General features: G+C 41.2%; 4 protein-coding genes across 4 annotated transcripts; 3 read left to right on the forward strand and 1 right to left on the reverse strand.

Annotated features, from left to right (window-relative positions):
• The first annotated feature begins 9,654 nt into the window (after positions 1-9,654).
• Positions 9,655-10,798, forward strand: LOC131135963 (trace amine-associated receptor 13c-like). The gene is made up of 2 exons (XM_058082399.2): positions 9,655-9,830; positions 9,982-10,798. The coding sequence occupies exons 1-2, from the start codon at positions 9,655-9,657 to the stop codon at positions 10,796-10,798; spliced, it is 993 nt and encodes a 330-aa protein (XP_057938382.2).
• Positions 10,799-13,101: 2,303 nt separating this feature from the next.
• LOC131135992 (trace amine-associated receptor 13c-like) lies at positions 13,102-14,262 on the forward strand. The gene is made up of 2 exons (XM_058082434.2): positions 13,102-13,274; positions 13,446-14,262. Exons 1-2 carry the CDS (start codon positions 13,102-13,104, stop codon positions 14,260-14,262), a joined length of 990 nt encoding a protein of 329 aa, XP_057938417.2.
• Positions 14,263-15,766: 1,504 nt separating this feature from the next.
• LOC131135937 (trace amine-associated receptor 13c-like) lies at positions 15,767-16,929 on the forward strand. The gene is made up of 2 exons (XM_058082360.2): positions 15,767-15,939; positions 16,119-16,929. Exons 1-2 carry the CDS (start codon positions 15,767-15,769, stop codon positions 16,927-16,929), a joined length of 984 nt encoding a protein of 327 aa, XP_057938343.2.
• A 2,124-nt stretch (positions 16,930-19,053) lies between these two features.
• LOC131135998 (trace amine-associated receptor 13c-like) lies at positions 19,054-20,225 on the reverse strand. The gene is made up of 2 exons (XM_058082443.2): positions 20,027-20,225; positions 19,054-19,870 (listed from the first exon to the last, which is right to left on the reverse strand). The coding sequence occupies exons 1-2, from the start codon at positions 20,203-20,205 to the stop codon at positions 19,054-19,056; spliced, it is 996 nt and encodes a 331-aa protein (XP_057938426.2). The 5' UTR covers positions 20,206-20,225.
• Positions 20,226-23,238: the final 3,013 nt, after the last annotated feature.

The following is a 23,238-nucleotide window of genomic DNA, read 5'->3' on the forward strand; positions in this document are numbered from 1 at the left end:
TTTGACATGGTATAATGAAGGTTGAAAGCCATACTGTCTGATATGATGAATTTCAATCGTCTCTCATTATTTCAAGTTCAGTCCGGGACTTCAAAGATCTGTGAGATAACTGAAATCATCCACAACCACATCAGTGCACCATGACATTCATACTGTTCACATGTGCCAATATGACCCACTCACACAGCCACATCCGCTGCTATCTACATGATGTATCCTAGAGCCTTTAGGCTCCCACAGTGGTGTACCTTTACCATCAAGTGTACTCAAACTGTTGAGCAGGTTTGTGAATAAAAATAAAAAAATAACGTGACTACATTGTTTCCTGAAAGTGTAACACTCAGAGTTACGCAGTGGGCTTCAATGCCTCATCATGTGGACAGTGCCTGTACAATACAGGGAGTACAATGCAAGAAAGGAGGCAGACACATATTTGTTCATCGTTCCAAGTTGGTTGATTACGTTGAGCATTAAGAGTGTTTAATATGGAGGATTTCCATTTATATTGTGTGATGCTGTGACTAATTACAGTCGTCCCTCGTTTATCAGAGTTAATTGGTTCCAGACCTGGCGGCAATAAGTGTAATAGGATTCAATATTAATACATTGACTATTTTATGTAGTTAGAACATAGAAAACCTGTTTATGACCTTATAAATACGACCTTTAACATTACAAGAGCCCTCTTGGCATGAAATTACACCCCATAGTCACATTTACACTTATGTTACACTTATATTACCCAATATAGTAGACATAATAATAGAAAATAACCCCTGTAGACCAGTGTAGAATACTACTCGACTGCCGCTATTTGTGGTTAAGAAGTGACACGATGCATTTCAATGCAACTTCAACCAAGAACAGAACATACATACACTTCCTGCAGTGAACATACACCGGAGCTGCTGTCAGACACGCTCTTCCCTGCTAACCTGCTGCTAGCACTCAGCTAACCGTCAAGCCTACTCACTTGACATTACACATGTCATTTCTGATGCCCAGCTTCTTAAAGGTGCACACAAGTCGTAGAAAATCTATTACACTTCATATCACATCTGTTGAATGCCTGATGTAAGTATTTTCATTCATCGAGCCAATTTTATGAATGAAAATGCTTAATTTAGGTCATTAATACAGTTTGCATTTTTATACTAATAATAGACTGTTTTCAACACTGAAACAGCAATCATTTATGCATTAATTAATTAGTGAAAACCCCAAGTTCTGACATTTTTTTAATTTAAATATATATGTATTAAGTTATACATTGCCAAAAAAGCTTACTTAAAACATAAGTGCAAATAGTGCAATAGTAAACACAACAATAGAAGGGACAAATGTGATTTTGCAGTGTATAAATCCTTCAAGTACAACATAGTATATATATATTTTTCCCTTTCCCCTCTCCATTGCACCCCATGGAGAATGCCGCCCTGGGCAGTAACCCATGTGGCCCATAGCTAGAATCGCAACTGATAAAGAGACAAACAAGTTTTGTCACTGGGGCTGCTGAAACGATTTCCCGAGCCAATGAGAAGAATGGGGAGACAATAATGCAAAAGCAAAAACCATGACAGTTTGAAAACTTAAAATATGCTTTCACTGTGCTCGTTGTGTGCAGGGGGTAGTCAGTTGTTCTGCCATTGTGGATTAAAGTTAAAAGTATAATATATAATATGATATATGGAAGTTAGGCTGCTGCACGGCGGCCATCTCAATGTGGAGTTTGGATGTTCTCCCCGTGCATGTGTGGGTTTTCTCTGAGTACTCCGGTTTCCTCCCACATTCCAAAAAGGTTAATTGGCATTTCCAAATTGTCCATAGGTATGAATGTGAGTGTGAATGGTTGTTTGTCTATATGTGCCCTGTGATTGGCTGGCCACCAGATCTAGGTGTACCCCGCCTCTCACCCAAAGACAGCTGGGATAGGCTCCAGCACCCTCACAACCCTTAACACAACCCCTAAGCGGTAAAAAATGAATGAATGAACTTCGGCTGCGGGGTGGACGAGTGGTTGGTGCGCACACCACACATAGCACTGGATTCATACATACGTGTACATGCCTACTTGTATGACAGCTAAAAAGCTACTTAAATCATGGCTTGTACATGTAATAAAGGTTTTATAAGGACAAGATTATTTCTATTTCTGTTATTTTCTGTACTGTAATTAGTTGAGATTAGTTGAGATTTTTGGTAGTCACACACAGATTAAACACACACACAAACAAATGGCCTGACAGTTCATGCCCGATGCACAGCTGTATCACTTTAACAGGCCTGTCTTTCTTCTGTCCAATGAAGACACTCATCACCGTCTCACACTGTAGGAGGGTTGGAGGTTACGATTTCACTTAAAGAATGATGTCAGCATTGAATCTGAAGTGCACACACAAACACACACATAGCGGTGTAACGAGAAAAAGGTGCAGGCAGCATATTGTCTTTCAATGCTGCCAGACTATAGTCCAGCCTTCAGACTGCTCCCTCCCCCCACTGCTGTTCCACATCTGCTTCTCCAACTTGGGATCTTGGAGAAGGGTCAATATACACGTGTGTATGGTGAAAAAAATATCCTTACCACGTACAAGAGAAGACAGAAGGAACAGACACGCATCAGGAAGGCTCTTTCTAAGTACCTTAACTGAGTCTCCGAAAAGGGCCACTACACCCAAGCCTAAGGACTGAAACACGAAGAAAAATGTGGTGGTCTTTTATGTGACTGGTTTGTAGTGACAAGTGCAATGACCCCTATATTGGCGAGACCAAGCAAAGCTTATGGCACTATATAGGACACAGTTTCTCTGGGCCCAAGCAGGAGAATTCCTTTGTGCCATCACCCCCAAAGATTGTCTCATTTTGCATGAGGAGTAGCCACGAAAGAACTGTTTTGCCACCAGACAGACGAACGACCTATTGTTATGCGAGATGGACCACTCCCAGGAGACACTAGAGACATAGACAGGGTAACTCCACACTTAAAATGTAAAACTAAACTTTTGGTTTAAGGTCTTCAACAACAGTCTGACACATACGTAACCCCTTGAGCAGTGTCTGTGTCCCACGACCCTCTTGAGGAAAAAATGAAAATGTAAAAAATGAATCAATGAATATTGCAATGGGTTGCATTGCACAAGTGATGTGAGGTTTTCTGCAACAGTGACGTCTTAGGGGTCCCATTAAGTAATGCTGCCACCTTCTGGATCAATCATGTAACACAATTTGTAAATGAGGATGATTATGTGCTTGCAATTGACAATACAGTGTAACTAACTCATAGCCCATTTTGTAACAGATCCAGAAGAGACCCTAATTTGCCCACAAGTGTGAATGTTTGTTTTCTATACAGTATGTGCCATGTGATTTCACTGGTGACCATTTCATGGTGTACCCTGTTTTAAGTCAGCTGGGATAGGCTCCAGTATCAGTACAGTGCTTCGGCCATATTCTCACCGTATAGTAGCATGTAGGCATCACAATCATTAGATTGAGGATTCAAATCTGTGTGTGTATCTCTGTATGGTGTTCTCCCTCTGTCTGTGGGTTTTGTCCAAAAAAAAATGGAGACTAAATTGTCCATGGGTGTGCCCGGTGATTGACGGCTAGGATAGGTTCCAGTTCACCTGTGACTCAAATAGGGACAAGCGGTATAAAAAGCGGTATAAAAACAATGAATGAATGTAGTGATCATATTTTATTGAGCAGGCTTAACCACAGCACAATTTCCACACCCAGCCCGCCAGTTGCTTCCAAAGTATTTAATTTAAACTTTTAACATACTCTACAAGCTGGCAACATGACTTGCAAATAGTCAGAGTCAGTCAAGCCGAGACAAACTTTTGATATTGTAAGTAGCTTTTCACACGCAGCGATCCACACAATCTCACCCGCGGTGCCTAACAAACAGAAATCAACAACTATGTGACACACAACTTAACCTAACCACTGTACTGTCTGCGAAGTAGTAGGACGTTCACATACTCGTCAATGTTGTATCGTTTATATATTTGATTCAGGCTGCACGGTGATTGAGTGGTTAGCACGCAGACCTCACAGCTAGGAGACCCAAGTTCGATTCCACCCTCCATCCTCCCACATTCCAAAAACATGCTAGGTTAATTGGCAACTCCAAATTGTCCATAGGTATGAATGTGAGTGTGAATGGTTGTTTGTCCTTTTGTGCCCTGTGATTGGCTGGCGACCAGTCCAGGATGTAACCCGCCTGTAGCCCGAAGACAGCTGGGATAGGCTCCAGCACACCCGCAACCCTCGTGAGGATAAGCGGTAGAAAATGAATGAATATTTGATTCAGAAAAACATATAGCATATTGTATTGTATAGTATATATTTATATATATTTATAGACAAATAATTCCAGGTGGACTGGTGGAATTGTAATCTTAAATGAGTGTGCGTTTATCAAATATATCGACGAGCTCTCCCCATCCAACTTTTTAAACTCAATGAATGGGTTTTGTTGGGCTGTGCAGGTACACCTAATTTTATGGCTCACTTCTCTCATCTTCGGGTGACTTCAGTGGCGGGTTTATGGGGGCGCACGACAAAGCTTGCTGCCTGATGCAGGGCAACGCATGCTGCGTGAGTGCTGCCATGCTGCACATCACCAATGCAAGTCAATTAGTTGTCTTGTTGCAGCTGCTCACTTGATGCTGAAAGAATATGACACCAACGCGTTCTGAGCGGTTGCCACCTACGGCTTGGGTTTAGTGTTTATTTGTTTTAGACAGTTGGCCCTCAAATTTTGTGGCTTCACTCTCCTCCTCCAGCTCCACCGGAAAGACACCGAGGCGTTCTCAGGCCAGCTGTGAGACATAGTCCCTCAAGCGTGTCTTCGGGGAAGCGTCTGGGAGGCATCCATAATAGATGCTTGAACCACCGTAACTGGCCCCGTCAACATTTCATACTTGAACTCCTTCACCTGGGGCAGGACCTCATTCCTAACCAGGAGGGAGCACTCCACCCTTTTCCGACTGAGAACCATGGCCTCTGATTTGGAGGTTCTCAGTCTCAACACAGAAGCTTCACACTCAGATGCAAACCGTCCCAGTAAACGCAGAAGGTCACAGCCCAAGGAGGTCATCGGGATCACATCGTCCGCAAATAGAGATGAGATCCTACGGCCTCTGAACTCGACTCCCTTGACACCTTGGTTGCGCCGAGAAATTCTGTTCAGTAAAATTATGAACACAATTGGTGACAAAGGGCAGCCTTGGCAGAGGCCAACGTTCACCGGAAACAGGTTTGACTTACTGCTAGCAATGTAAACCAAGCTCCTGCTCCGTTTGTACAAGTACCGAATGACATGTAGTGCACCACCAATCCCGTACTCCCTGAGGATCCCCAAAAGGACGCCACCAGGGACACAGTGGAATGCCTTTTCTGCCATTTTCTGCCATTCCAAAGGTACTATTCCTGACTTCCACGCAATGTTGAAGAGACGTGACATCCAGAGCGTTGAGGTAGTCCACTCTCTCACAGTTTCCAAAATATAGTAATTAATAAGTTGTGCTGTTTTGTGGTTGAATACGGCCTATTAGTTAAAAAAGTACGTGTTTACCCAGATGTCCACATGTCTAAAACACATTTATTCCAACACACCTAAGCACAAGTATATTTATGTCTTAAATGGCTTATTTTCTCTGATTATCTACTATATTATCTGCTATATTGAGCAATGAGAGTATAAAGATGACTATATAGGTGTTATTTAATGTCCGGAGAATGTACGTACGAACACCGTATTTCTAAGATCAAAGGTAAAAAAATATTCAATTTATAAAAAAAATAATCCTACTTTGTGGTTGAATCTGATCCAATTAACAGCAACAAACAAGGTGTTGCTTTATTTCTCTATTCTGAGATGTCATGAAAAGCTTCTAAAATACATGTTAAAAACCATGCACATCACACACAGATGGAAACAATGCTTGTGATCTTTGTATAAATTTCACTTTTCCAGTTATTTTGAATATTTATATATATATATCTTATTGTGTTCAAGTTTAAAAGTATATTGTGTGATTGACTGCCCCGGCAGTGGCTCCTCTCACAGCAGGCAACTTCTAGTTGTATGCTATGGCTTTCCCCACCTTCATGGACGCAAGGCAGCATAACATTCATTCATTCATTCATTCATTCATTTTCTACCGCTTACCCGAGGATCGTGGGCATTCTGGAACCTATCCCAGCTGTCTTCGGACAAGAGGCGGGGTACACCCTGGGCTGATCACCAGCCAATCACAGGGCACATATAGACAAACAACCATTCACACTCACATTCATACCTATGGACAATTTGGAGTCACCAATTAACCTAGCATGTTTTTGGAATGTGGGAGGAAACCGGAGTACCCGGAGAAAACCCACACATGCACGAGGAGAACATGCAAACTCCATACAGAGATGGCCAAGGGTAGAAACGTTCTCGGGTCTCCTAGCTGTGTTTCCTGCGCGCTAAGCACTTGTTCGCCTTGCAGCGGACGGCATAACATATGAGACATTAAGGCCCCTTGCCCAGCCCTGGTGGGCGGCTTCTCCTGCTGTACACTCTGGTTCTCATGGTCATGATAGCCGGTAGCTGTAGGAAGCCAGTTTCAGCATGCCAACCACAGTGATGAGCAGCTGCTGCAGCAAGAGAGGAAGAATGACACAATCATCCGGCAGCGCCGAGGTGGCAACCGGAAGTGCGCTGCTGTGTAACCATCAAACAAATCTAAATATTAATCAATGATGACAAAAAATGCAGTTTTTAAATGAAACTTTTTATTATTAAAAAAAAGATCCAATCCTTCGTGGCCTTGTGTGAAAAAGTGATGTCCCCCCAGTTAAAACATAACTTAACTGAGATTAATTGGGATCTGATTTATATGAAAAAGATAAATTGCTGCATTTAGACATTGGACAAACATTGTGCTAACAAGTGTGATGGGAGATTGCCTCATTTGTTGTCTTCACACCTCTGATTGCAGATTGATGTCATCATTGTACACTAATGCAGGCAGGTGTGAACAAGAGTCCACAGAGAGAGTCAGCACGCGCCATTGCACTGACTGACATGCTCTGGAAAACACCTCGCAGAACAACCTCGAGGGGATGCAGCACAGTTAACTCACACACACATAAACATAAAAGTACATTTTATACAAAGGAATGGATTAACTGATGAACTTTAATGTATTGTGTGTCTGAATGGATGGAAATATTGTTACATCTGCAAAAAGTCTCCAATACTTAAGTATACCCTTAGAGCTGTTCTCCACATATCATTGTCATCTCACTCTGCCAACACTTTAGAGGTATAATTGTCTTGTCCTTAAACATTTTATTCTTTTGCACCCTTGACTCTTGACCTTTACAGTCTGGTAACATACCTGTCCCTTTTAAAGCTACGAACAGATTTCATGCATTGTCAATATGGAGTACATCATAGCTATAGGGAGGTGTCCAGGAGGCATCCAGACTAGATGCCCGAGCCACCTCAACTGGCTCCTCTCGATGTGAAGGAGAAGCGGCTCTACTCTGAGACCCTCCCGGATGACCGAGCTCTTCACCCTATTTTTTTAGGCTGAGTCCAGCTACCCTACGGATGAAACTCATTTCAGCTGCTTGTATCCGCAATCTCGTTCTTTCGGTCACGACCCAGCGCTCATGACCATAGGTGAGGGTGGGAAAATAGATCGGTGAGTAAATTCAGAACGTTGCCTAATTGAAATCCTCCACCTGGGGCAGGACCTAATTCCCAACCTGGAGGGAGAACTATGGCCTCTGATTTGGAGGTGCTGAGTCTCATCCCAGAAGCTTCACCCTCTGATACAAACCGTGTCAGTAAACGCTGAAGGTCACAGCCCGAAGAAGCCATCGGGACCACACCATCCGCAAAGAGCAGAGAACAGAATCGGTGCCCAATTTGTGTGAATGGCACATCATAACGCACCACCAATCCTATACTCCTGGAAAAAGGGTGCCGCGAGGGACACGGTCAAATGCCTTTTTCAAGTCCGCAAAGCACATAACGACAGGTTGGGCAAACTCCCATGCACCCTGCAGAACACTTGCAAGGTTGTAGAGCTGGTCTAGCATCTGTCTCGCGACCGCAACCTCTAGTAGCAGAGGTTCAACCAATGGACGTTGGTACCAAGCACCATGGAATAGACTTTCCCAGGGAGGGTGATCCCCCAATAATTGGAACATACACTCCAGTCACTCTTCTAAAAGAGGGGGACCACCACCCCGGTCTGCCAATCCAAAGGTACTGTTCCTGACTAGCATGCAATGTTGAAGAGACGTGTCAACCAAGATAGTCCCTTAACATGCAAAGCCTTGAGGAATTCCGGGCAATACTTATCCATCCACTGGAACCAGCCCCAGGGTAGGGGCTCACAGGCGAGCTTCTGGTGGACAGGCCTTCACCTCTGGCCACACGAGTCACACAGGATCTCCCCCTTGTAGATCCGGTGCATTGTGTTTTGGGTGGTCGAGGACGGGTGGCCTGGTCTTCGGTAGCCAAATCTGGTTCTTCGGACATGGAATGTCACTTCTTTGGTGGGGAAAGAGCCTGAACTTGTGCGAGAGGTTGACACACAGTTTGGGTTCTGGAATCAAACTCCTCCAGAGGGGCTGGACCTTGTTCTACTCTGGAGTTGCTCCAGGGGAGAGGCAGCAGGCTTGTGTGGGCTTATTACTAGCCCCCCGGCTTGGTGCCATCCACGGTGAACGGGAGGGTTATTTGCCTACGCCTTCGAGTTGGGGAAAGGGTCCTGTCATTTGTGCGTACGCACCAAATGGCAGTTCAGAGTACCTGGCCTTCTTGGAGTCCATCACAGCTGGTGACTTTGTCACTCTACCAGGAGACTTCAACGCCCATGTCGGCAATGACAGTGTGACCTGGAGGGGCATGACTGGGAGGAACAACCTCCCCGATCTGAACCTGTGCGTTGATGTTTAGAAATTTAGAACTACAAATAATAATTGAACTACATGTTTAATTGATCACACATTGTTCTCCCGTCACACAATCTGATACACTGACAGATAAGTCAGTGATAAGAGTCCGAATGAGGCTTGAGTGCTATGAGTGGTAATTTAATGACGCTTAAGAAATATGTACGTTTTATATCCCTCTCTGTAAAACAAGGCGAGATCCACTCCGGTTGCATCGCACCTTGCCCATGTGTGATTCATGGATGCTAAGTGCTACACTAGAGTGCACCGGAGGTTGGCAGTACACTCATAGCTTATGGATTGCTTTGGCCCTGGGCTGACCTCATAGCAGCACTTGCTGCTGCTCAGTGAGAACAGAAACTGTGGAAGTTTCACTTTCACTTATAATACCCCAAATACCAGAAAACTGTACGCCAGAAGATATTGTCACTAGTCACTTTTGAGAAAATATGTCGCCAAGAGGGTTTGTAATCATGCCAGTTTTAGCAGCAAAGTCGCCATTGGGCATCACTGCTATGAGGAAGTTTTAGTCTTGCCAGAGAGCTGGGATTCAAACATAAGGAAAAAAAAGAAAAGAGATGAGGAAGTGAGACACTGACAAAGAGGAGGGATGAAGTCACTAGTGCAGATAAATAGAGGACATTCAAGAAGAAAGCTGTCAGAGCTCCAGCTTCTCATCTCTCCGTCCTGATGATGGAGACGGAGGACCAATCAGAGCTCTGCTTTCCACAACTCAGCAACACCTCCTGCAGGAAGCCCACGTCTCATTGGTCTGAAGGTGTTCTTTTGACTGTTCTGCTGTACATCATCTGCATCTTCACCGTGGTTCTCAACCTGCTGGTCATCATTTCAGTCTCCCATTTCAGGCACATATTCATTATTTTTAATGCTCCGCGGATATACTATGTTATTATGTAATATTTGTACAGTATGTTTATGTCTTTTGTATTGACTTTTAGGTTTAACTGTCTTATCGAGATCTTGTCGAGCTTGTCTTTACCTATTCTTTATCTCTAGGAGGCTTCACACTCCCACCAACCTCCTCCTCCTCTCTCTTGCTGTCTCTGACTTTCTGGTGGGCTTCTTGTTGTGGCCTGGTGAGATCTACTTGAGAACATCCTGCTGGACTCTTGGTGATGGTCTTTGTTCTCTGTATAATTTCTCATCCTTCATAGTGACCTCTGTGTCTGTAGGAAACATGGTGCTGATATCAGCTGACCGTTATGTTGCTATTTGTGATCCTCTGCATTATAAAACCAAAGTCACTGTGAAAAAAGTTCAACTTTGTGTTTGTCTCTGTTGGTTCTTTGCTATCCTCTACAGCAGTGCAATTTTGAAAGATGATTTGACTCATCCTGGAAAGTATAAATCATGTCATGGAGAGTGTGTCATTATTATTGACTATTATGCAGGAGTTGTTGACCTTGTTTTGAGCTTCATCCTTCCTCTCAGCATCATCATCACGCTGTACTTGAGAGTGTTTGTGGTTGCTGTGTCTCAGGCCAGAGCCATGCGCTCTCATGTTGCGTCAATCAAACTACAACATTCAGTCGCTGGAAGAGTAAAGAAATCAGAGTTGAAGGCAGCCAAGACTCTTGGTGTTCTTGTTCTTGTCTTCCTTATGTGTTTCTGTCCATATTACATTGTCATTCTGACAGGTGATAGTGTGTTAAGTGCCTTATTGGCAACATATGTGCTTAATGTGTACTATCTTAATTCTTGTTTGAACCCGTTGATATATGCCCTGTTTTATCCCTGGTTTAGAAGAGCTGTTAGATACATACTCACTCTGCATATACTGCAGCCTGGCTCCTCTGGGAACAACATACTGTAGATGACTTAAATGTTGTTCTATTTGCCTTTCTTGTTTTAACTTGATCTGATATTGTTATCATCTGAGCATAAAAGCCAGTTGTGCTATTGTGCTGGATTATTATTTAATGTATTAACATTTATATGAACATTCAGCTCATCAGCGTTGTTTATATTTACTCCTTTTGTTAGTAATAGATCAGACTGGACGTGTGTTTCTTTTATATGTCAATAAAGTCTGGAAGCGTTCAGATGGAGGATTTGTAACTCTGGTGTGTCATTTATCACTACACTATTGTGTTAGACTCAGAATAGACATTATCATCATTATTGCAGAACAATGAAAAAACAGCATTTAAAGCAACCAAACAGCAAATAGTCACATAATGTTGCACTTAGAATGCAAACAGCGATGAATAGTGCAGTGTGATGTTTGGTGATTCATATAGTCCACACATGAATAAATCAAATAATTAATCATAGTATTGTTTTCGGACGTAATTGTACACGCTGTGCCATGTAACCTTTAAATTGGTTTATGGCAGAGGCGTCAAACTCAATGTCACAGGGGGCTTTAGGTTGTGGGCTGAACTGGACATGACCCACGTGGACATTTTTTTTACATCTGAGTGGGAGATATGTGTATTTTTTGTATCCATTCTTTCCTGCTTGAAATTTCTATTTTTTGAAAGTCTGATATACTGTACGACTATTGTGGTTTTGGTGTGGTTGTTTATTTTGATGAATTGACTGTTGATTGACCAGGAAAAAGCTAGAGTACTTTATGTCAACACAAAAATATCACAATTCGTGAGAAGTGTAACCCAGAATATTTTTCAGCTGTGGAATGGGCAGATTAAGCACTTTCCAGCATGCTTTGCTGTCACTAAAATGATCACACTTGGCTGCACTGTACTTTACTGCCTCTTTAAAGGGGAAATGCACTTTTTTGGGGAATTATGCCCATCATTCACAATCCTTATGTGAAACATGAACACATATTTTTTTCAATTTTCTTTGCATTCTAAAAAATGAATAGTTAATATGAGCTAGGTTACTTGGTTAAGTTAAATGGAAAGATCTGCTAGCATTATTAAAATCAAAAGTGTGGACATTATAGCGTGGATGAGACAAAGCTATTGCAGTATTGAAGAAGGATGGCATGACAGATATGCACAGCCACCTTATTCGTCACAACGCTCTAGCAGAAAACCAATAAGAGAAATGCTAATGTTTCTATTCAAATGCTAAATGCTGTGTTGTTCAATGAAGAGACGTGCGTTTATATACATTAGTGTTTAGTGTTTAGTGTACACATCGTTGTGATGTTCAATCTTATCACTCTTTTTCCTGTGAAAAATCCCTATTACCGTACTACTCTAAATAATTATTGTTATGCTTTACTTTATAGATCTGTTCAACTTGAGAGACATGAGATGTTACTTTTTCTGAATGAGAAAATAGCTTTACTGCTTTTCAGACGGCGACCAGTCCAGAGTGTACCCCGTCTCTCGCCTAAAGACAGCTGGGATAGGCCCCAGCATGGCCACGACCTTTGTGAGGAAAAGCGGTACAGACAATGGATGGATGTTTGACAGAGATCTAAACTGAAATCCTGTTGTCATTTATGTTGTGCTAAAACAGTCTCAGTCTTTTCGCAACATTGCTACTTGTATTCTGGTTAAAGTACACTGCAAAAATTACATACATTTTCTATACCACTTGTCCTCAGTAGGGTTATGGGTAAGCTGGAGTCTATCCCAGCTAAATGCAGAAAAATACAAAGTATTAATTTTTGTGTTTGTTTGTTTCACCATATATTTTTGTCATACCATATATATTATACAGTATACCGTATCATATATGTACCTCATTATTGTGAGTCATGTATCCCGAATGGTCAAGTACCCTTACCAGCCCTACTGCCAATACTTGAGACACTATTTGTTGTGCTTTGAAATCACATACATTACTTCCTCATAAAATTATTAATATTTGTCTAAAAATGTACAAACATGCTCGGAAAAAAATGGAAATGTGTGCCTTGACACCCAACCACTATTTTTTAGGTTCTACCATGATGCGCCCCATTGCACTGTATGCACACTTTTATGATGATTTCTATGCAATGTTTTATTAATGAGGTCCTAGGGTCAAAACTACAGTAGTTATCACGTCACCCTTCATCTTTGAGAAACTTTCAACCAATAAGGTTTGCTTGGGGGAGGTACAAGAGGTTGGATGAAGGCTCTTGAAGATAAATCAGATGTATAAGAGAGAGGTTTAGATGGAAAGCTGTCGGAGCACCAGCTTCATATCCCGATAATGGAGACGGAAGACCAATCAGAGTTCTGCTTTCCACAACTCATTAACATCTCCTGCAGGAAGCCCACATCTCATTGGTCTGAAGATGTTTTTTTGACTGTTCTGCTGTCCGTCATCTGCATCTTCACTGTGGTTCTCAACCTGCTGGTCATCATCTCAATCTCCCATTTCAGGCACATATTGTTTTTCAGGGCTCACTGTGACATTTTCCTGATATTCATATGCTGCATGATGTTTATATTTTATACGTGTCAATGTGTTAACATTTTTTTTTACACGTGTTCTACACCTCTTGAGTCTACTGGGGGCATACATTGTCTTCTTTATTTCTTCTTTGTCTCCAGGCAGCTCCACACTCCCACCAACCACCTCCTCCTCTGTCTCGCTGTCTCTGACTTTCTGGTGGGCCTCCTGGTGATACCGGTTGAGATCTACATGAGAATATCCTGCTGGACTCTTGGTGATGTTATTTGTTGTCTGTGGGTCTGCGTGACTATCACACTGACGTCTGTCTCCGTAGGAAACATGGTGCTGATATCAGCTGACCGCTATGTTGCTATTTGTGATCCCCTGCATTATAACACCAAAGTTACTGTGAAAAAAGTTCAACTTTGGGTTTGTCTTTGTTGGGTTTTTTCTCTCCTCCTGTGTAGCATCATTTTGAAGGATCAACTGGCTAATCCTGAAAAGTATAGTTTCTGCTACGGAGAGTGTGTCATTAAGCTTAACTTTGAAGGAGGGATTGTTGACCTTGTTATGGTTTTCATCCTTCCTCTTACCATCATCATCACGCTGTACATGAGAGTGTTTGTGGTTGCTGTGTCTCAGGCCCGAGCCATGCGTTCTCATGTTACGTCAATCAAACTACAACATTCAGTCGTTGGAAGAGCAAAGAAATCAGAGTTGAAGGCAGCCAGGAATCTCGGTATTCTTGTCCTTGTTTTCTTCATGTGTCTCTGTCCATTTTATATTGTTTCTCTTGCACATGACAACAAAATAATGTCTTCATTTTCAAAATATGTGCCTTATTTATATGAGTTAAACTCCTGTTTAAACCCGTTAATATATGCCTTGTTTTATCCCTGGTTTAGAAGAGCTATTAGACACATTGTCACTCTGAACATACTGCAGCCTGGCTCCTGTGGGGAGAGCATACTGTAGCATAAAAGGAATGTTTTTTTCTGTTATCTTCAATAATCAACCAGAGTGGATGTGTTACTAAAATATATAAATGAAGTATGAAAGCATCTCGACTGGACTCATGTAACCTTTTATAATGTCACCAGTAACTGTACTCGGAAAGGTCATCATGCGCTTGGAGCATTCTGTCACGTTGAGATGGGGTGTTGATCCCAAGAGGCAAAGATGGATGTCAAGAGGCCTTTTGCCCCGGACTTTTGTTTTGCTTTTTGACCGTGTTACATGCATTCATTGCATCATTGTAAGGCTGTTTTCTATGTTCCCTGGTTATTCTCCTGCTCGGCCACATTCCTATTTTTACCTCCCGTGGTGAGTTTATACAAGCCCGAGTTGTGCCTCTTAGACTACTTTCTTACTTTTTCACTATGTGTGAGCTGATCTATTGTTAATAAAAGACTTTAGTGAATCTTCCTGCCACCATGTCTCTGAATTGTGGGGAAATGGGTAAAACATTCAATTATTTCTACACCGCTTATCCTGGAGTCTATCCCAGCTGTCTTCACCCTGGTACACCCTGGACTGGTCGCCAGCCAATCACAGGGCACATATGACATATAACAACCATTGACACTCACATTCATACCTATGGACAATTTGGAGACGCCAATTAACCTAGCATGTTTTTGGAATGTGGTAGAAAAGGCCAGCAGATAAGGCCTTGTTGGCCCTTGCTGCACACCACTGATGTATAATAAAGGTATATATTTTTTGCACCATTCACTGTTATACTGCACCTATTCAGCTACTGTTGTTTTTTTCCCAGCCCATGCAACAACATCTTGTTCTAATATGTATAGCCAATGCTAATCTGAACGAGAATGTTTATTTTGTTCTCAATATCTTATTAATTGTGATGTTGGAGGTGTGATTTAAAGTTTTGGTTTGTAGTACTTCAAGGTCACAAAACATGTTGACCACTGTTTTTGTGTTCATTTATTACTCCATTTGTAAAATTTGTTCAGACTTATGTGTGACAAATAGATAAAGTGAGATTTCGATTTGTGGTCTAACTGTTCGGAAGGAGAAAAAAATTACAATTAAAAGAATTTGAAATATACGTACGTGTATATGTGCCCTGTGATTGGCTGGCGACCGGTCCAGGGTGTACCCCGCCTCTCGCCCCAAGACAGCTGGGATAGGCTCCAGCACCCCCCCGACCCTCGTGAGGAAAAAGCGGTAGAAAATGAATGAACGAACGAGAATTTGAAATAGGAGTTTGATTATTTTTTTCTGGATGGCGATTACGCCCCATACGATGAATAGCAAAACTATTGCTAGGCTACGGTGTTCATCATGACATCACATCCTCATCAATGTTGAAAAAGTTTGACCCAATAAGGTTTGCTTGGGGGAGGTACATGGGGATGGATGAAGGCTCTTGAAGACATAAATGAGATGTGCAAGAGAGAAGTATGGATGGAAAGCTGTCAGAGCTTCGGCTTCTCATCTTGTGTTCTACCACATAATGGAGACGGAGGACCAATCAGTGTTCTGCTTTCCACAACTCATCAACATCTCCTGCAGGAAGCCTACATCTCATCAGCCTGAAGATGTTCTTTTGACTGTTCTGCTGTCCTTCATCTGCATTTTCACTGTGGTTCTCAACCTGCTGGTCATCATCTCAATCTCCCACTTCAGGCATATATTGTTTTTCAAGGTTCATAGCGACATTTTCCTGATGTAGCAAGTTGCACAATATTTATATTCTGGATTTGTGCAACATGTTTATCAATGTTCCTCACCCTAATGTCTACATTGATTGTTTTTGGACACCTCTACATACTATGTTGTCTTCTTTATTTCCTCTTTGTCTCCAGGCAGCTCCACACTCCCACCAACCTCCTCCTCCTCTCCCTCGCTGTGTCTGATTTTCTGGTGGGCCTCCTGGTGTGGCCTGGTGAGATCTACTTGAGAACATCCTGCTGGACTCTTGGTGACGTTCTGTGCTTGTCGTATAGCTACGTGTCCTTCATCGTGACATTTGTCTCAGTTATTAACATGGTGCTGATATCAGCTGACCGTTATGTTGCTATTTGTGATCCCCTGCATTATAACACCAAAGTTACTTTGAAAAGAGTTCAACTTTGGGTTTGTCTCTGTTGGGTTTTTTCTCTTCTCCTGTGTAGCATCATTTTGAAGGATCAACTGGCTCATCCAGAAAAGTGTAGTTCCTGCTACGGAGAGTGTGTCATTAATGTGGACTTTGAAGGAGGGATTGTTGACCTTATTGTGGTTTTCATCCTTCCTCTTACTATCATCATTACTCTCTATATGAGAGTGTTTGTGGTTGCTGTGTCTCAGGCCCGAGCCATGCGCTCTCATGTTGCGTCAATCAAACTACAACATTCAGTCGCTGGAAGAGCAAAGAAATCAGAGTTGAAGGCAGCCAGGACTCTTGGTGTTCTTATTCTTGTTTTTCTCATGTGTTTCTGTCCGTTTTATATTGTTTCTCTTGCAAGTTCAACTTTTACTTCATCTGCAAAGTACTTTCAATACTTGTTTGACTTCAACTCCTGTGTAAACCCTTTGCTCTATGCCCTGTTTTATCCCTGGTTTAGAAAAGCTATTAGACATGTTGTCACTCTGCACATACTACAGCCTGGCTCCAGTGGGGAAAATATACTGTAAACTAAAAAGCAAACTGCTCCAGCAAACTGTGCAGGATGTTTTAACAATGATTACATCTACATGAACTTTAGGAGCATTGAGGTTGTGCATCTGTCCTCTTCTGTACATATTGTACACATGTTAATAAAAATTGACAATACATAAATAAATGTGGACTGAAGATATTTTACTGTGATCTGTCTTTTTTAACTCAACCCTTATACATAATGTAAGTTTTCTGCCATATCAGTCAAATTAGGTCCTTTAGTGGAAAAAAATATCGATATACTGTGCCATGGTAATTTTGAAGAAAATAAAACCAGCATTCATCATTGTTGAAATAGCCACCATTTTCACCGAGTGCAATATATTCATATTATTCCACAAAAAAACAACATAAAACACAATGGTTAATACTGTGTGACACAAAATTACATAGATACTAATTTGACTGCCAAGAAAGCCCCTGATCATATGACAGTAGGGAGTCATTCATCTCCTTAAACAGAAAAGACCATCGCATCACTTGATGCAGACATGCAGGGGACATCAAGGTCTGTTTATATGTATGCATACACAATCTAACAAGCGTGAGATTGAGAGAGCAGCAATGATGAATTGTTGTTGACACAATGAGTTGCCACAACATGTCTTCTTTAACAATATTTTGGTTGTATCAAACATTAACTGGATTGGATTTTGCTCTATAGTAGAGTTGGATATTGTTCACACATGTGGTGTGCCGCCAGGGCCAGCAAGTGACAAATTATAAAATGTGTCTTCAGGTGCTTGCAATTAAATTTATGAAGCTGAGGCTTAATTGTGAGTGTGAATGATTGTCTGTGTATATGCAATTGGCAAATCACTGATTTGGTCAATTTTCAAACAGCTAAAATAATGCATAAAGCTAACAATAACCTTCATTCATTCATTTTCTACCGCTTATCCTCGCTAGGGTTGGGACCCGAGTTCAATTCCACCCTCATCCATCTCTGTGTGGAGTTTGCATGTCCTCCCCGAGCATGTGTGGGTTTTCTCCGGTTTCCTCCCACATTCCAAAAACATGCTAGGTTAATTGGCGACTCCAAATTGTCCATAGGTATGAATGTGAGTGTGAATGGTTGTTTGTCTATATGTGCCCTGTGATTGGCTAGCGACCAGTCAGCGTGTTACCCGCCTCTCGCCCGAAGATAGCTGGGATAGGCTCCAGCAACCCCGCAACATTCGTGAGGACAAGCGGTAGAAAATGAATGATTGAATGAGTTCCACATGTCCAAACAGAGTAGGAAGAAGCAAAGCTTATTGAATCCTACCCCTCCAGCTATTACTTTTACAGTCTGTAACTGTTATATTAGTTCACTTCCAGCCTTCCTGATATGTTTTTGTTTTTAACACATTTAGAAGTATAAGGTGATGTAAAACCATATAATGACATTTATGGTGTAAATAAAGTCTTCAATCATATTGTTCATTTGAAAAGTAGTGTATATTATCAGGATTAAGTTATAAAAGACAAACTCAGATCTTGATTTCATATGTTTACACATTTTATTGTCAGGTTTGAAAAAAAAAACATATGTTATCACTTGACATAACAGTCAGTACAACCAGATGTTACATATCTACATCCAGTTTCTTTCATTTAGAAGTTTCACACAGAAAAAAAAGCTTGTTTTAATGCTTCTACTCTAAACGTTTGTCTCGTATGAGCCACGCTGCAGTATGAGTGACAATATGTCTAAAACTAAGGATAAAACAAAGCATAAAACAACAGGTTTAAAAAGGAGTTCAAACCAAATAAATAAAAAAGAAAATTGAAGCGATCATTTTGTTGTCAGCAAGTCTGACAATGTAATATGGACAAAAATACATGAGGAAAACAAGTACAAGAACACTAAGAGTCCTGGTGTTCTCTGATTTCTTTTCTCTTCCAGTGACTGAATGTTGCAGTTTGAGTGATGTAACATGAGAATGTATGGCTAGACAAACTCAAATATCACGATTTCATGGCATAACATGCACAATAATAACCTGCAATAGAAATGTCAGTAATTAAAAATAATGGTCAGTAAAACCTGCTGTTACATATCAACATCCTTTGACTTTCATTTGTAAGTTTCATATGGAAAAGTAAGTTTATTTATTCTAAATAATGTTGGTCTTACTGGAGCCAGGCTGTAGTATGTTCAGAGTGACAACCTGTCTAATAGCTTTTCTAAACCACGGATAAAACAAGGCATAGAGCAAAGGGTTTAAACAGGAGTTTAAACCAAATAAATAAAGAAAATATTTAGCAAATGAAGAGATTATATTGTGATCACCTGTCAGAATGACAATGTAATATGGACAGAAACACATAAGGAAGACAAGAACAAGAACACCAAGAGTCCTGGCTGCCTTCAACTCTGATTTCTTTACTCTTCCAGCGACTGGATGTTGTAGTTTGATTGACGTAACATGAGAACGCATGGCTCGGGCCTGAGACACAGCAACCACAAACACTCTCATGTACAGAGTAATGATGATGATAAAAGGAAGGATGAAAACCACAACAAGGTCAACAATCCCTCCTTCAAAGTCCACACCAACGACACACTCTCCGTAGCAGAAACTATACTTTTCCGGATGAATCAGTTGATCCTTCAAAATGATGCTACACAGCAAGGGAGCCAAGAACCAACAAAGACAAACCCAAAGTTGAACTTTTTTCACAGTAACTTTGGTTTTATAATGCAGAGGATCACAAATAGCAACATAACGGTCAGCTGATATCAGCACCATGTTTCCTACTGAGACAAATGTAATTAAAAAGGACACAAAGTTATGTAAGAAGCACATCACATCACCAAGAGTCCAACAGGATGTTTTCATGTACATCTCACCAGGCCACACCAGGAGACCCACCAGAAAGTCAGTGACAGCCAGAGAGAAGAGGAGCAGGTTGGTGGGAGTGTGGAGCTGCCTGGAAATAAAGAAATAAAGAAGACAACAAATGTCCTTGGTGGATTAAAAATGTGAACAACAACACAACAGTTGACAAACACTATGAACTACTTAAGTAATTAAGTAAGGACACATTGACAAATGTGGTGGACAACGTCAGATTAGAAATGTGTGCCTGAAATGGGAGATTGAGATGATGACCAGTAGGTTGAGAACCACCGTGAAGATGCAGAGGATGGACAGCAGAACAGTCCAAAAAACATTTTCAGGCAGATGAGGCGTGGGCTTTCTGCAGGAGATGTTGATGAGTTGTGGAAAGCAGAGCTCCGATTGGTCATCTGTCTCCATCCTCATGAAGGAGAGATGAGAAGCTGGAGCTCTGACAACTTTCGGTGTAAACTTTTCTCTTATACATCTTATATATGTCCTCAAGAGCCTTGTACCGCCTCCCAAAGTTTCTCAAAGATGAAAAAGCTATGATGTCATGATGAACATTGTAGCCTATCAACAGTTTTTATGAATATTAAACATCGCTATTAGTGGTGTGGTGTGTTGATGTTTTCAAACGTCCTCCAATACAGTTAAACTGCACATTTTGTGGTGGCCTTTTAGGTGGTTAGGTTATGAATTATGAATAATGAATCTAGCACCAACCACTACTGCTGTTTGTGCATGTCATGAAAGTAAAAACAAACAAACAAACAAAAAAACACTGTTGTTTTCTCTGTGCATGTACGGCTAACACACACCCCCTAGCTTTTGGGATGCATCCAAATTTTTATACTTTGCTGATTGAATTAATGAATTTGACTGCAAAATGGAGGATTATATACCCAGAAGGGGATCAGGCCAGATATTTTAAAATGTGTATCTGTGAGAGCCATATACATTTTTTTAAACATTGAATGCAATAAAATGTGTGCATTTTTATGTAAGACCAACAGTTTTAGATAATGGGCTCTAATTACGTAGACCAGGCACACTACCCCACGCCAATGGGGTGTGGCCAGCACACTTTCGTGAGCAGCGCAGTGTCTAATAATAAATCAAATACTTGTTGCCATTAATGCAACTTCTGCTGCTGCATAGTTTTGCACCGTACTCCGTAGACGTATTTCATTCTTTTGGCCATCTTTGTCAGAAGGCTTGGTTCTGCAGCTTTAGCTATTTGACTAAAGGAGGAAAGTTTACATTTACATGTTTTTTTGACATCTCAATGACCGAGGTAGACTACAGCATTACCCAGTAATAATCAAGTTTTGGTGTTTGACCTGGAAAATATCATCAGGAAAGATAGATATGGTTGGCCGTATTGCAGTAGAAAATAGATGGACGAATTAAAATGCATAAAAAAGTTGTTGATTTTTAATATTATTTTTAACAGTCATTTCTGTGATGTTTACTTTAAAATGTTAGCAAAAATACATTTTTATTGTGGTAAGAAATGCTTGAGAGCCAGATACAGTCATCAAAAGAGCCCTACCTGGCTCCCGAGCCATAGGTTCCCTACCTCTGTTATAGGGTCTTGGAGTCTTGAGGCTGGTGCGTCTCCTTTCTGGTAATTCGCCGTTATTGCCTCTCTCATGACTAAATTGTAATTATATTGATCTCTTAACTGAGGTATAATTCCACCAAGGACCAAGCTGCATCTATTCCAGCATTGCCTGGGCATCTCAATTCCAGATGGTTGGCGTACTCCTCCCACAACTGCTGGCTTGGATGCCTTTTACTGTAAATTCATGAATTCATTCATTCATTCATTCATTCATTTTCTACTACTTATCCTCACCAGGGTCGCAGGGATGCTGGAGCCTATCCCAGCTGTCTTCGGGCGGACTGGACTGGACCCCGGACTGGTCACCAGCCAATCACAGGGCACATATAGACAAACAACCATTCACAATTTGGAGTCGCCATTTAACCCAGCATGTTTTTGGAATGTGGGAGGAAAACCCACACATGCACAGGGAGAACATGCAAATTCCACACAGGGATGGCCGAGGGTGGAATTGAACCCAGGTCTCCTAGCTGTAAGGTTGGCGCTCTAACCACTTGTTCACCGTGCAGCCCTTAACTGTAAATTTAATTGTTTTTTAATTTTGTTTGGCTGCACAGCTGCCGAGTGGTTAGCGCGCAGCTAAGAGACCAGAGTTCAATTCTACCCTCGGCCATCTCTGTGTGGAGTTTGCATGTTCTCCCCGTGCATGCGTGGGTTTTATCCGGGTACTCCGGTTTCCTCCCACATTGCAAAAACATGCTAGGTTAATTGGTGACTCCAAATTGTCCATAGGTATGAATGTGAGTGTGAATGGTTGTTTGTCTATATGGGCCCTGTGATTGGCTGGCGACCAGTCCAGGAGTTTGCATGTTCTTCCCATGTGACCCTTGTGAGGATAAGCGGTAGAAAATGAATGAATGTTTTTTAGAAAACAATAAATTGTACATTTTTATATTGTAACTTTTGCCTCTGCCCCATATATATAAATGTTATTAAAAGAACTTGTGTCTGCCTTGTGTCCATCCTAGGTGGCGATGTTAGCATCATTAGCTACATTATTCCCCGCAGCTCCCTCGCCATGCCACAGAAGCATCCCATTCATCACATCTGTGTTTTTGCCTTAGCAACTGCCAGAGCTGCTAACCAGTTGTGGCAGCAGTTATTCAGGAGGTATTATTATTATTATTATTATTATTATTGTTATCATTATTATTATTATTATTATTATTATTATTATTATTATTATTATTATTATTATTATTATTATTATTATTATTATTATTATTATTATTATTATTATTATTATTGTTATCATTATTATTATTATTATTATTATTATTATTATTATTATTATTATTATTATTATTATTATTATTATTATTATTATTATTATTATTATTATTATTATTATTCAGGAGGAGAGCAAGTCGTCCAGAAACTGGAAGGTTGGCGGTTCGATCCTGGCATCCAAGACACTTCACTCCGTGCGTCGGAGAGACCGTAGGCAGCCAAGGTTCCATCAGACTAACACCTCTGACGGGGGACTCAGCACACCCTAACAACACGCTTGGGTCTGGCAGTTTCCCCATCATTGGACCCACATGGTGTTCGTTATGGACAATCTCTGATGCACAGAAGTCCAATAGCAGAAATATGTGTTCATGTTTCATATAAGGATTGTTAATGATGGGCAAAAGTGCAGTTCCCCTTTAAAATCACAATCATAGCTTCATTCCACATCTTGGCACACTTTATTGTCAGATTTTACTAACATAGATGTCCAGTGTGGGTAACAGTTGACAAAGATGCGTAACCTCCACACTCATGTGAATAGAAATGTCAGTTTCAAGATCCACACAGAAGAGAAAGCTTGTTTTAATTCCTCTACT

This window comes from Doryrhamphus excisus, linkage group LG12, assembly GCF_037039965.1.
Source record: "Doryrhamphus excisus strain RoL-2023G ecotype Guam linkage group LG12, RoL_Dexc_Guam_v1.1, whole genome shotgun sequence".
In the NCBI taxonomy this organism is placed as follows: Eukaryota; Metazoa; Chordata; class Actinopteri; order Syngnathiformes; family Syngnathidae; genus Doryrhamphus; species Doryrhamphus excisus.